Consider the following 14,304-nt stretch of genomic DNA (forward strand, 5'->3'; position numbering starts at 1 on the left):
CCCGCGGCGGCCCCACCAACCGGCGGGCGGAGGGGGCGGTGCAAGTGGCGTCCCCGGGGCCGATTGGCCCGCGGCGGCGGTGGGCGTGCCGCCGGCCGGCCGTTGAATGGAGGCGCCGGGGCGCGGGTGGGCGGGTGCCCGTGTGCCCGTGCCGCGGGATGGGGGCCGGCGGCGGCGTGTGCGGGTTCTGGCGGCGGGTGTCGGGCCCGGAGGAGCAGCGGCTGCTGGAGCTCCTCTCCTATGGGCTGATGGCGCTGGGCGCCGTCTCCGCCCTGCTGCTCCGCTTCATCCCCATGCCCTACGGCCGGTACTCCTCCCGGCGCTTCGGCTGGCCGCTGCCCGCCCGCCCCGCCTGGGCGCTGCAGGAGCTGCCCTCCCTCCTCGTCCCGCTCGGGCTCGCCGCCTGCGGCGGGGCGGTCGCCGCCACCTGGCCCAACCGCCTGCTGCTGGGCTGCTTCGTCGTCCACTACGCGCACAGGTGCGGCCCTTGGGCCCGGGCGGGGGCGCGCTGTCAGCGGGCGCCGGCGGGGCTCGGGCGCGGGGGCGCTTGGCGGGGCGCCGCCCTTCGGGGGCGCCGCTCCGGCGTGCCCCAAGAGCGGGGCGGGGGGTGGCTGACGGCAGGGGAGGTGCAGTTCTGCAGCAGTTCAGGGTCAGTGCTGATAGAAACGCCTGGCTGCTGTTTTCTGATTGCGGGGATTGAGATTCTGCTGTTAATCAAGTTTAATGACTTAATATAATGGCTGTATATTAATATATAACAGTCTCTTTTGCTTCTTTACATTAACATAGTCCGCGTTTTTGCGTGAGCTGAGCAAGCAGTCGTGGCGGTGCGGCGCCCGCCGCTTCGCCTTGCGGCCGCGTGGGGCGCGGCGGGGCGCTACGGCGCCGGTCGGGAACGGCACAAAGCCGGAGCGCTGGGTGCTGCCTCAGGGTGCCGCGCCGGCGGCAGCCGCGGCGCTGGGGGTGACCCTCGTTTAAGCCGTGCCTTGACCAGGTCGCCTCCGGGACAGTGTTCCAGCAAGGACAGTTCGGCTCCGAATGCGGGTATAATGCAATTTTAATGTTGTGAAACGGTAGCTATTTTCCAATCGCGTTTTTCAACATAGTGTTTATTTCAGCGGTCAGACTCGATGATCGCTGTGGGTCCCTTCCAGCTCAGGATATTCAGTGATTCATTAAAATACTGGCAAAACTGAGTATGAGTGCCCCATGTTGCCATGTGGTCAGTGGTATTTGGGTATTTTGTGAAACTATTTGGGAGCAGGCAGCTCAGTTGGAGCTCAGATAAGACTTTTCTGTTCCCTTCAAGTCATTGACGATAGCTACTGGCAACACTCCACAGGTAATTTTGCCACTGTACTAATACATCAGAGATAGATTTGTCAGGCTAATTTTAAGCCCAGTGTGTGGCTGCTATACAGTTGTTTTCCAGTGCTTATTGCGAGAGGCTGTTGCTTTTGACTGAAAGTATTCTGCATCCTCGTGATCAAGAGAGATACAACGTGCAGTTGGCCTGGTGGCTGATGGGCTTTGCAAACCCAGGAGTGTGTCTTTAGTCCCTCTTTTTCCCCTCTTAAGAGTAAAGAGATTAGCTTTGGCATGGGATCTTAACTCATTCTCCACATCTGGGAAAAGCTAGAGACGCAAGGCAAAGGTTTATGCAGAAAGCTGAGCTGTACTGCAGTTTGTGTTTTCCAGTTGCTTATTGCTGTTGCCAGACTGAGGGACTGTTCTGTAGGTGAATGTAGACTGGAAGAGACCTCCGTTATCCAATTCTGTTTGTTGTAATGTAGCGGCCTTTAAATAATCATATTAATGAATTTGTTATGCTTTCTTAAAAGCTGTTATGGTTTTGCTTCCTCTGGAAAGGCTCCTTTGAAGCAGTAGTCCTTGTGTAGCTGGAAAACATGTGAAGAATGCTCAGGCTTCAGTAATCCTGCTCCTATGCTGTTACAGATTGTAATTAAATTGATAGGCAATTGGGAGTTGGCTAGTTATGTGGGGCAGAGCACAAAACTATTCACCTGCTTTTCTTGTCTGGAGCTTGTTTGTTAACTCGCATTATCCCCTGGCAAACAATCAAGATTCCTTTCCCAAATGAGATGGCAGTTGTGGATTTGTTGTCTTTAACAGGTGTCATAGGGTAGGCCAAGATCATCAAGGCAAAGCAATTAATGTTTTTAAGTGACTTTTAGGGCAAGGAGGAAACTGAGTTCAATTAGGTTAATTTCAAGGGGATTGACTTCGCCCCTGGGAAGTGCTGGTGGATTTGGTGTAGGGTTTGTGAGACCTGGCCTGTTTTGGAAAGCTTGATGATACCACTGAGGACTTAGGAGCAAAGGAGGACAAAAATATGCTGTGCTTTACATCAGTTGCCTTTACTGCTCTGGTCTAAGTAATTGCCTTGGATACAAAATTCAAAATTTCTGTCAGAAGGGGAGAGAGGACTGATCTTGTAATTCTGATAGGCAACAAAATTAATGTTTATGTGTCAAAGCAAGTGTAACTATCCTTCCGAACTGGGTTCAAAGACTCCACTGAGAATTTGAAAAGCAGGATAATATGGACTATGGATTACAGTTTTGGACATCAAAGCTATCTTTTCTGTTTGTTAATGGAACAATTTTTCTTTGTTTGCTACAGGGCACTCATATTTCCCCTTCTGATCCGGGAAGGGAAACCAACACCATTTTTCACTTTTGTGTTAGCGCTTCTGTTCTGTATTTACAATGGCTACTTGCAAGGCCGAAGCTTAACCAACTATGCAAAATACCCTTCAGGCTGGTTAAAAGATCCACGTTTCATTATAGGTGAGTTAAAACATGTTATGAGAAATTAGGTGTAGTTTTCCTTTGTCTTCACAGCTTTTTATTACAAGTTCATAGTATCTTCAATCCCATTTTATAAGGTTTCTCATAGTTAATTGTCTTGTTTGCTGTAGCTGGAAGCCTTTTAACCATTTTTATTTAGAACTGTGAGCTGACATTTCTCACAATGTCAGTGCGAGATGAGCAGGCTGTCATCTTTATTCTTTAACACCGAAGTAAATACAGGCCATGCATTTTTTCAGTATAGCAACTTGAGGCCTTAAATGGAACCAGCAGCATACAAATTTAGAACAAACAAAGCAGATTTTTCACATAACGTGGATTAAATTGAAATCCCTTGTTTCTTGATGTCATAGGTACTAAAGGTTTGTATGCGGTCAAACAGAAGTGAACAAATTCATCGAATAAAAATCCAGTCAGGGTAGCTGCTAAATACCAAGATACTGTTTCTAATGCCAAAAGTCCTTGGCATTAGAACACACATGCACCAGCCCACCTACCCTCCTAATAGGAGTGGGTTTGTCAAAGAACAAAGGAGGCCCAGAGTGAAGGGAGTGGAGTTGCTGATCATTCACTCCTATCAGGAAGGGAGGTTGCATTTCTACTTGAAGCCATGCATATGATTAAAAGGCTAAGATGTTTAGCGACTAAGTATTGTCTACTTGCCCTATTTTTTATCTCCTTGGCATCTACTTTTGCCTACTGTCAAAACCAGTGTCCTTCTCCAAGGAGATCTTTACAGAAAGATCTTATTGATCTGAAGATAAACCAGAATATTTTGCCTTATCAGTGAAAGGCAGAATACTGGGCTGTGTGGATCCTTGATCTGACCCAGTACTGCTCTTGCTGTTGCTCTGGTGCCAGAGCAAGTTAGTGTTTCTCCCAGATTTCTCAAGGCTGTATACATCTGTGTCTTTGAGATGGCCATACCAATGGATGTCTCTGTATTGAAAGAGAATCATCTGAAAGACTCAAGTTATGGGTGCAAAAAGGCAAAGCTTTCTTTATCTGGTGTGTGAAGTGACTTTGTTCTAGAAGCACATCACTGTCATTTTCTTGGTAATTTAAATAAACATCTGTAACTTTGGAGGTGGATTCAAAACAATACAATGGATCTACCCTCAAAACCTGAATCTTGTCTGCTCCTAGTAATGACGAATGCTGCCTTCAAAGGAAGGTAACATAGGTAACATGTAGCCAAAGACTCAAAATAAAGGTGAAAATACTGAATTTCAGTCCTAAATTCCTTTTGGTTTATCCCATGCAATTATGGCAACAAGACATAAGGATGCAGGATGTGACAGTAATATCAGTTTCTATGAAAGCCTGGTATAAATGGTTAAACCATTTTGCTGAATGACACAAGTAAATGGTGCATGAATTCCGTTGCAATTTTGTTATTCCTTTTATTGCACAGAAGTCTGTTGTGGAAACTCTGGTATATTGTCAGTGGAAAAAAAAAGAGGGGGACTAAGATGTGTCCATCTGGCAGGAATGAGAATGGCTGTTTCTTTCAGGTTTAAAATTTTAGTGTATTGGTTTTTCTGTGTGGAAGTTAGGGTAATATACACATTACATCTGTATTTATGCAGATGAATACATTTGTATAAGTCTAGCAACATAAGAATAAACTTTATACTTAAAGTATTATTCATATCTAGAGACCTGTTGATCACTGTGAGCTCTACTGACTGAATAGCTCAGTGTGGGACTGGGATTGTGCAGGATGTCACCAGAATTGCTTATACTGCTTACATTACTACTGCTTTGAGATAATATGCCTAATATGTGATATATGACCATAGTTTGTTTTCTGAACAAGCACTTTGGCTCAGCGTATTAAAGATAGTATTTTAAATATTTCCCTTCAGGTTTTATAGGGTGGTTGATTGGCATGGCAATCAATATTCATTCTGATAATATTCTCAGAAATCTGAGAAAACCAGGGGAAACTGGTTACAAGATACCAAGAGGTAAGTAAAAATGTTACAGAAATTTATATAGCAAAAGAGGCGTCTCTCATATGAGGAGAGGCGGAGAAAGCTAGGACTGTTCAGCCTGGAGAAGAGAAGGCTCAGGGGGATCTTATTGATGTGTATAAATACACGATGGGAGGGAATGAAGAAGAGGGATCCAGGCTCTTTTCAGTGGTGCCTGTGATGGGACCAGGGGCATTGGCACAAAATTCAAACGTGAAATTACATCTGAACATGTTTTTTGCTGTGAGGGTGGTGAAACACTGGAACAGGTTGCTCAGAGAGGTTGTGGAGTCTCCATCTGTAGAGATACTCAAAACCAGACTGGACATGGTCCTGGGCAACCTGCTGTAGCTGACCCTGCTTGAGCTAGGGCAGGTTGGACTAGATGATCTCAAGAGGTCCCTTCCAACCTAAAATGATTCTGTGTAAAGATGACCTTCTAAAGCTTGGTGTGTTTTAGGGGAGGTAGTAATTTTTGATATAAGAGGAAACTGGAAATAGTTTGTTGTCTACTTCAAGAAGTGATTTTGGAGTGTGGGAAACTTTTTTTTTCCTCTTAAGCCAAGTATTCTAAGGGATGTGTTTCATGATATCACGTGGCTTGTGCGAGTCTGAATTTCTTGACCAACTTTGGCTGTATTTTTAAAAAGTGGTGAAAATGTAATATAGCATTCCACAACCTTTATGAGAATCAGCAGGTGGGTGGAGAAGGAAGACCTAAATTATCACCCCAGTGTGGGGGCAGGAGGGAAAGGCAGAAAGTGCTCAGCAACTGTGTGTGGCTGGCCCATCTTACGTTGTCCCACATATGAAGAAGGAGGGATCTTAAGTAGTCAGAGAGCAACAACCTGTGGTAAGGGAGATACAGGGAGAAGAGGACAGAAATCCAAAGGAAGTTAGGCATTATAAATTCTGGCCTTTGTGGGAAAATGGAGAATATGAAAGGACTTCTTATGGAGCCTATTGAAGTGTTAAGGTTTATTGACGCTTCTGGAAACATTAGACTTGTCCAGGTACATTACAGTCGGTGAGAGCAGAAATAATAGTTACCTCTGAATTCTGCTGTTTCTCAAGTTTTTCCTTTAGTTGTTGCGCGCTCTTGGTTTTTAGTGAGATTTTCTTAAATAAAACTGGAGGAACTAGATATATAAGGCAGTAAACTCTTATTTTTCACCAAGAAGGTAACTTTCTAATTTTAACAGATGTAAATCCAAGTGCCCGTGTGAAAAATGAATATGAACATACTGTACCATTTTCAGTGTACAAAAAGAGTTCTGGAGGAAGCAAGATATTATTTGCTGCACAATCAGGAGGAGCTGGTCTTTTTGATATTGCTTATCCAGTTTAAGTGCCAGAATTCTGCTTCTCTTGTCACAAAAGCGGAGTAATTAAAGCAAGGTCAAAACATGTCCTTTATTACACTTGGCAAATACTTACTTGTTTAGTCCCACTGGTAAAGCACATACTGAGATGTTATCAATTTGTATGCTAACTTTGGAATTAGGGTGAAAGTTCTTATTTTATAAAATTCCCAGCAGGTAAGTACTGATTGTTTATGCATAATTGGCTGTAAAACACATTTAATACAGACTGCCAATTTCTTCTTTCACTGAGTGTCAGGACTGAAGCAGTAGACCTGATGGGGAATGGGAAAAAAAGGGCAACACATTTTAAGCTAGAGGATAAATTTGGAATTTAATTCATAATAATATTGTTCATAATTAACTTTATTTCTGAGGTACTTAATGAAATTAAACATTGTATGCTAACTAACCCTAGTATTTTCTGGAATTCTTAAAGTGGAGCATATTCTATTTTTACGTATTTTAAAAAAGCTCTAGTTTATGGTTAAGGAGCCAGTTTGATATCATTGTTAAGTAATTATTTACAGAGGCATGAACTTGCTTCTTATACTGGTAAATCTGCTTTTCTTTCATGATTTAAAGAGGAAAAATGGAGCTGGAGAAGGTCTGTCTTTAGAATGAGGTCTGAAGTGATCCTTCATAGTACAGCTTGAACTGAAAAATGCTGCCTCCACTGCCTTTAAAAATTATGTAGAGACATTGGTGATATAGCTTTTATTTGACTTACAGTAAAAGATAGCATCGGAGATCTCCTTCATTAAGGTGCTTTTAAAATAACTCTGTCCTGCTTTCAGGAGGAATGTTTGAGTATGTCAGTGGAGCCAACTTTTTTGGAGAGATTCTGGAATGGTTTGGGTTTGCTCTTGCCTGCTGCACCATTGAAAGCCTTGCATTTGCATTGTGTACGCTTTTCATCTTGGGTTCGAGGGCAAAACAACACCACCAGTAAGTGTTTGTGTCTTATAATTTCTGTTGTCTCTATGCCACAACTCATTTCCATTTCACAAATTCTGCCTCATCCCATAGGGATGTTGCAGAGCAGGTCTTGTGGAAGACTCTGCTACTGCAGTGGAGAATGTGATAGAGAATATTCTGAGTTGTATTAAGCACTGCAGAATTTCAACAGGATAGTACTGAGCATAAACAATACACAGTGTATAAAGAGGTGGTCAAAATAATGTTTAAATGAACACAGTTCATCCTGGATGTGAAAAGATTGTAGATGAGAAAATTGTCTTAATTGATCATATACTATACTTTCCCTTGTGGCTCAAACTTGTTTCTATATTAAAATTTTGAAAATCACTCTGAAGTCTTCTGTAACAGGCACATTTTATAGTCAAGTTTATATCGTATTGTCTATAATCAAGTGTACAGACAATATGAAAACAGTTCTGGTAGATGATATTTAATAAAGTCTCTGCTCTGTAATTAAACAGTCTGACTGCTAATGTACTGTGGCTTTCCTGCTAACAGAAGGATCATAGTTTGAGAAGACTTGTTTCTTGAAAGGGTTCTCTTTAAGGAACAGCATGTTTAAAAGAATTTGAACACCTTAATCTTATTTTGGTTATTTTCAGCTTTCTGCTTTGGTTCTCATGCTGAAACTTAATGGCATAAGAGGAAATAAACATGAATTTATGGAGGAAATAGGTTGAAAAAAATGCCATTGCTAACAGTCTGTCAGGGCAGCCATGGCTATGTCTAATGGAGTCTTGAAAACCTCCAGAAGCGGAGGTTGTCCTGCACCTTGTTTGTAGGGTGTTCCAGGTCTGTGTTACCCTCCCAGTGAACAATTTTTTCCTGCTGTCCAACCTGAACCTTCCAAGCCTGTCACCCCTGACCATCTCTCCTTGTTTTACCACCTGCTATTACTGGGCAGAGTTGCAGAATATCTTATGTTGGGAGAAGCATCTGAAGATTGTCCAGTTCAGTCATCTGGTGTGACCTGCTCCAGCCAGGGCTAAATGCAAGGCTATACCCTGGTTGCCTGGGTCCTCATCCAGTTGAGTTCTGAGTGTCTTCAAGGGTGGAGGCTTCAGCACATCTCTGGCTAAGCACTGGAACAGGATTTTTCTCATTCTTATGGGGAAGAGGGTTTTTTTCCTTATGTCCAGTTGGAATTTTCCATGTTGCAGCTTTTATTACCTGCCACTCGTCCACTTGCTCTGCGCCTTCAGGAAGGGTATGGCTCTGCCTTCTCTCTAATATCACTGTAGGTAGTGGAAGACTGCAGTTAGATCTGCTTCTTAACTTCTTTTCCAGGCTGAACAAGCCTAGTTCCCTCAACCTCTGCTCTTACATGTTCCAGCTATGTAGTCGTCTTAATGACCATCTGCTGGATTCTTCTCCAGTTTGTGGACATCGCTATTTCACAGGAAGACACAAACTGGAGGCAGTAATGCAGATGCAAGCTCTCAACTGCTGAATAGTGGAGAACAAGCACTTCCCTTGGCTTGGTGGCTCTATACTTGTTAAAGCAGGCCAGTATGCAGTTAGCCTCCACCATTGCATGGATCCATTACTGACTCAGTTTCAACTTATCCACCAGGATGTCCATGTCCTTTTGGGCAGAGCTCCTATCTAGCCATTAGTCTCTGGCTTGCACTTTTGCATGGGGCCATTGGATTCCAGCTGCAAGAGTTTGCATTTCATTCATAGTTTTGCTCCACTGTCTTAAATAACTCCCCTTCCAGTACCTGTAGGCAGCAATAACAGCGCCCTTAGTCTCTTCCTCGCCAGACTAAGCAATGCCAGGTTTCCTCAGCCTCTCCTTGTATATTATGTTCTTCAGGCCCAAATTCCATGGTTGATTTCCATTTATCTTAAGCTTTGACAGCACTCTTTTGGAGCTCTTGACTTACAGACCATTATGAAAAGCTAAACATTGTTAAAGGAAGTAATTTGCACTAAAGGAAAAATCCATAAAAATGGAAGAGGGGTACAGGAAAAAAAGCACCTAAAAATAGCAAATCCATGTAAGTGAAGAAATATTTTGGTGCAGTCTGTTTAGTTTGAAAAACTTAGAATAAATGACTGAAAAGGATAAATAGTGTAATGCTGGTGTTCTACAGCTGCATGTTATGGATTGCATGTTTTGTTCTCTGCTTATTCCAGCTTTGATCCTGCAGATAACTATTGATAATATGAATACCTGCACCTTTGAGGAGCCCAGATGAAGTTATTCTTTTTTGGGTTTTATTTTAGAGAAGCAGAAGAATAAATATTTGAAAATGGGAATAAATGTTTGTTATATAAGGTGACCAGACAAATAATAACATTTGGTGGCACTATGAGTTTATTCTTTTAAAATTGTCTGGATTTGAAAATAGTGATGATCTTTGAGGGGGGTTAGCAATAAGGCTAGTGTAATGTTTGTCACATTCATTTTGATTACCCAAATCCTGACTGGAGCTGAAGACATTTGTATCCAGAACAGGACTGTCATTCCAGTAGGTGAAGTATCCCTTGCTTCCATGTGAAGTCATTATACAATATGACATGTCATTCCCTTGAATGTTTTGGGTTTTTTTTTCCCCACTCTACTTCTAAAATGCAAATGCTCAGGATGCATAACAACATACACTTACCAACAACAGGCTATTCCTTCCCTGTGGCTGCTCTCACCACATCTTTTGGTTTGATTTCCCATTGCTGGCAACAGTAACTTTATTTTGTTGTAGTTAGTGATTAGATGTCATTAGGATGGGTGTGGTAAATGGCAGTTTTCTATCCAGAGTAGGTTTTAATGGCATTTTTTTATTTGTAGGCAGAAAATATATGTATTAAATTGAACGCATTGTACAATTACTTAATTTCCTTGACACCATTTTGAAGACTCAATACTCACCAGATTTCTGTCTTTGTTTTTCAGATGGTACCTTGAGAAATTTGAAGACTACCCAAAATGCAGAAAAATTGTGATCCCATTTGTGTACTGAGCTGTGCTTTTAACACTGTTCTTGAAATGGATGCTTTTTGCAACAGCTAATGCTTTACAGGTGTTGGCAGGTTAACAGCATACTCTGATCATCGCTGTGACAAAGCCTTTGCATCAATGCTGCTATTAGTTACTGGTTTCCCTCTTAATGAAAATCCAGAATCTGACGGACATGGTGAATAGGAATAGAAATGGTTTTCCAACAGTGGAGCACTGTCATAAATCCGTTAGGCAAAGTGTCTGAATTCACATCGTGAAAAGCACTGTCCAGGACTTCTGGTGCTTCCTTTTCTGCCTATGCAGGTTCCTGCTGTTTCCACTTGATCTAGCCACACTGTCCTGAGGATTGTGCTGTGAGCCCAGCTACCCTCACTGCAATCTGGATGGTGTGTTCTGCCTGTTATTTGCCTGCATACACAAATGGGGTTGATTTTTTTTCTTTTCCTTGCCTTCCTAATCCTTTCTTCCCCCCACCTGCATTTCCAGGAGAACTGACGATGCAGACCAAGGACATTAGATGACTATAGTTGCCATTAGGTGAGAGACAGTGTTCTTCCTCGTCTTTGCACTCTTACACAGGTATGGACACTGTATAGATAATACTTAATGCCATTTACATAAACAGTTGCAGTGCTGCCTTTCCCAAATAATAGATTGTCATCTACCTCTCAAATTTGATAACTATCTCAATATTTGATATGTGTTTTCTCACTCAGCACTATTTTTGGAAGGCATTCTTTATTTGGCATACTTAGGCCTGTCTAGCACTGTTAACAATTGTGTAATGTTTTCTAACTTATTTTGTAAAAAAAATCAAGATTTTTACAAAATTCTCTTACTATGCTGTTTAAAAAAAAAATCAAGTGTCTTCCTTCTGTTGATAAGTCTCCAGATTTTTTGAATATAAAATCATCTAATCTTTCAGTGCTGCTTGTTTTATTAATGTCAGTTCTCATACACCTACATTTTTATCCTGAAGGACTCCAGAAGTGTGTTATAAACATGATGGGATCTCAAGCATACTGACTTTGAAGTTTCAGACACATCTGTGTCCTTTGCATGCTTGCGATATTAAAGAATTTAAAAAAATCTAAAATGCTAGTGAAAACTTTAAAAAAAAAAAACCAACCCCAAACAATAATTAAAAAAACCCAAACAAACCTTCCCACAAACCCCAAAAGCTCTGCTGCTAATATACTTTGGAAATCAATGGAAATCAAACTCTTGTCAAGTGTCTTCTGATCTGTTTACACTCTATGTTGGCTTATGTTCTTCAAAACAAATTGGTCATATAATTCTGCCAGATGCTGAGTTTTCCGATATGGTATTGCAGTAAGCTTTGTCTGAAGCTCAAAATTCTGTCTTTGCTGTTGAGTTACATTGCTGTAGTAATCAAAGTAATGTATCTGATGAACATCACCTTTAAAAGTTTAGATATTAGTTTAAAAAAAGTACATTCAGTGAAAAAGGACTTTGACCCAAGCTTCTGCTTAACAGTTGCTTCTTCCTCCTCTCCTTCCTGCTGTGTTTATACTGCACTGAAGTCTTGGCTATCATTAAGGATTTATTCAGTGGTGTAAATAAGTGTAACAAATTCTATTGTTATTGACTGAAATAGTCAAAGGAAAGAGGGGAGAGAAACTGGCAGTCCTGCAGTGATGATAACTTACCTACAGCTAAGCCCTTGGACTATCAGTTGCTCCTCATAATGTTGACTGGGATGACTGATCCTGCTCTCAGCCAATATCCAAAAAGTCCAGCTTTGGGAGAACATAAGAATACCCGTTCCTTTGAGGCCAATGTCATTACTTGATTCTCAAGTTGTTTAATCATTTCTTTAGTGTTTACATCTTTCCTTAGTGTTTTACAGGAAGTTTGAGGCTTCTCCTGTTGTTTTCATTATTACACTATAACTTGACATTTGATCCTAGCTGTTTTGATGAACACTCAGTCATGAAGTTCCCTGGGGAGAGGGTGTTAGGGAGGATGATTTACTCATCAATGCAAGTGGAGTTAGTGGACAATAAAAGTTCAGTAGGATCACTTAAAGTGTATTCTGAAGAGAATTTTAGAAACCTAGTCTTATATATCGAGATATTTCTGAACCCTGTCACATCCCTGTGGTGTTTTTTTAAATCTTGGTATCTAAATCATCCAGCTATCAAAATCTGTTTTAGGAGAAAAAATACAGGATTAAAAGAGCACTATCTAGGTGTTTAAATACTTGTGTAGTTTATGGTGAATTAATATCTTTTTAGTGATATTTTTTAAAAAATCACTAATGGGACAACCAACCAGTAAAAAAGATCTGGCTGCAGCATTTAGTCTCTAATCTACCACATCTTTTTTTTTTCTGCCTTTTATGAAAAGGCAAAGATTCTTTTAATAGTAAACAGTGAGAGAAACAGTTTAGTGTTCAGTATGTCTCCTTATATTCAAGAGCTGTAGCTCTCTGTAGTCAGTAGTCTTTATCATAGTTTACAGAAAATTTGTACTGATGCCTCAGTTTTGCTCTAGTGCTATGCTGCTAAATTTTTAGCTTGACTGAAAGTTCAGCTGGTTTGCTCACATAATGTTAATTTATGGTTTACCTATAGCAGGATGGGGATCTGAAACATGATGCTCTGACAGCTTATCCATGTTCTTTCTCTTGTCTATGGGACAAGAGATGGTCTATGGGACGTGAATGTCAGTGCATTTAGAAATTCTAGTTAATTGGATTATACATAAAAAAAAAAAAAATTGGATATTAGGAAAAACTTCTTCACTGAAAGGGTAGTCAGGCACTGGAACAGGCTGCCCAGGGAAGTGGTTGAGTCCCCATCCCTGGAGGTATTTAAAAGACGGGTAGATGTCGTGCTTAGGGACATGGTTTAGTGGTGGACTGGGCAGTGCTAGGTTAATGGTTGGACTTGATGATCTTAAAGGTCTTTTCCAACCTAAATAATCTAGGATTCTTGCATATCAAGACCAAGGTACATTGGTGAAAAGCATACTATCAACTTGGTCAAATGACAGAACTGCCTTTTGTTTAAACAATACCGCATTTATTTGTCACACTTCACTTGTTCTCCCTTCCCCTTTCAGCAGCTTTGACAGAATTTTTCTATTAGAAAATATCTGGTACTGAAAATTTTTTCTCAAAAATATGTAGTGTGAAAATGAACTCTTTTCTGCCCATTCTAGGAGGAGAAAACATGTGTGCTTGCTGTTGGGTATAATATATGTAGCAATTTTTAACAGAGACACTTCTATTGAGACTGCCTACATCTTTGCCAGAAATCCCCTACTAATAAAATATGGTTTGCAGTGTCTTGCTTGAGTACTTTTTTTTTCCCTGTTAGTAATCCTTGCTATAACTTGTGGAGGTTGACCAAGGCTTTTGTACTAGTGATTTCATTATCCCAAATGAGGTCTTGAGGACTGTAGTAGTAAGGTTGTATTAGAATAACCTAGATGCATATGTGAACTTGACCAGGTGCACTCAATAAAGAAATTATTAAAAGTCACAAGATAAACTTGTCTAGTGATACATTCTTAATTATGTAAAACAAAGTACATTGCTCTAACAGCAAGCATAGAATATCTCAGCTAAGATTAACAGAAGCAGAGGCTACTTGTTTAGGTTCCTCTTCTCCTGCTAGTCATGGTGAACTTTTCATTTGGAACAACTGTAGCACCTGCCATTTCAACTATTTTGATCATGGTTCAGCAGCATATTTTCTTTTTGAGGAATGAAGATAGTGTACAAATGACATGTCATATAAACTTGTAATCTTTCAGTGGGCAAAAAATCCTGAGTGCCTACCACAGAGTTTTTACAGCTTGTTTAGGAAAAACACCTCTAACAAACACCTGTTTGCTAATTTAAATAAATAATTTTAGTATGAGAATGTCCCAGTCTGTTCTGTGCTACTAAGTTTTACCAATAACAGTTGCACTTGTTTGGGCAGCCTTTCACACATATATCAGTCAGTTCTGTGAGGAAAACAGACCTCTGGGTAAAATTGCATCACTTTTTGCAGTGATGCAATCTATCAGCATGTGTGTGCCCACAAAAAAACATGTGAGCAAGCAATTGTGGAAATTCCTGTTGCAAGACAACTGAAGGGATAAGCCTAAAACAAGCTTTGCATCTGAGCTGCACAACTGCAACTTGCTGTTGAGCTTAAAAAAAAAAAAATGTAGATCCC

General features: G+C 41.0%; 1 protein-coding gene across 1 annotated transcript; it reads left to right on the forward strand.

The window, feature by feature from the left end:
• The first annotated feature begins 147 nt into the window (after window positions 1-147).
• SRD5A1 (steroid 5 alpha-reductase 1) lies at window positions 148-13,629 on the forward strand. The gene is made up of 5 exons (XM_082326479.1): window positions 148-478; window positions 2,644-2,810; window positions 4,700-4,801; window positions 6,966-7,116; window positions 10,046-13,629. Exons 1-5 carry the CDS (start codon window positions 159-161, stop codon window positions 10,110-10,112), a joined length of 807 nt encoding a protein of 268 aa, XP_082182605.1. The 5' UTR covers window positions 148-158; the 3' UTR covers window positions 10,113-13,629.
• The last annotated feature ends 675 nt before the right edge of the window (window positions 13,630-14,304 follow it).

The sequence above is a fragment of the Platalea leucorodia genome, assembly GCF_965183815.1.
Source record: "Platalea leucorodia genome assembly, chromosome: 1".
NCBI classification, from domain to species: Eukaryota; Metazoa; Chordata; class Aves; order Pelecaniformes; family Threskiornithidae; genus Platalea; species Platalea leucorodia.

What these genes read in the sequence shown, in the direction of transcription:
- SRD5A1 (XM_082326479.1), top strand. Translation starts at nt 159, where the DNA reads ATGGGGGCCGGCGGCGGCGTGTGCGGGTTCTGGCGGCGGGTGTCGGGC. An exon ending in AGATCCACGTTTCATTATAG is followed by an intron (nt 2,811 to 4,699) that starts GTGAGTTAAAAC and finishes ATTTCCCTTCAG; the next exon opens with GTTTTATAGGGTGGTTGATT. An exon ending in TGGTTACAAGATACCAAGAG is followed by an intron (nt 4,802 to 6,965) that starts GTAAGTAAAAAT and finishes TCCTGCTTTCAG; the next exon opens with GAGGAATGTTTGAGTATGTC.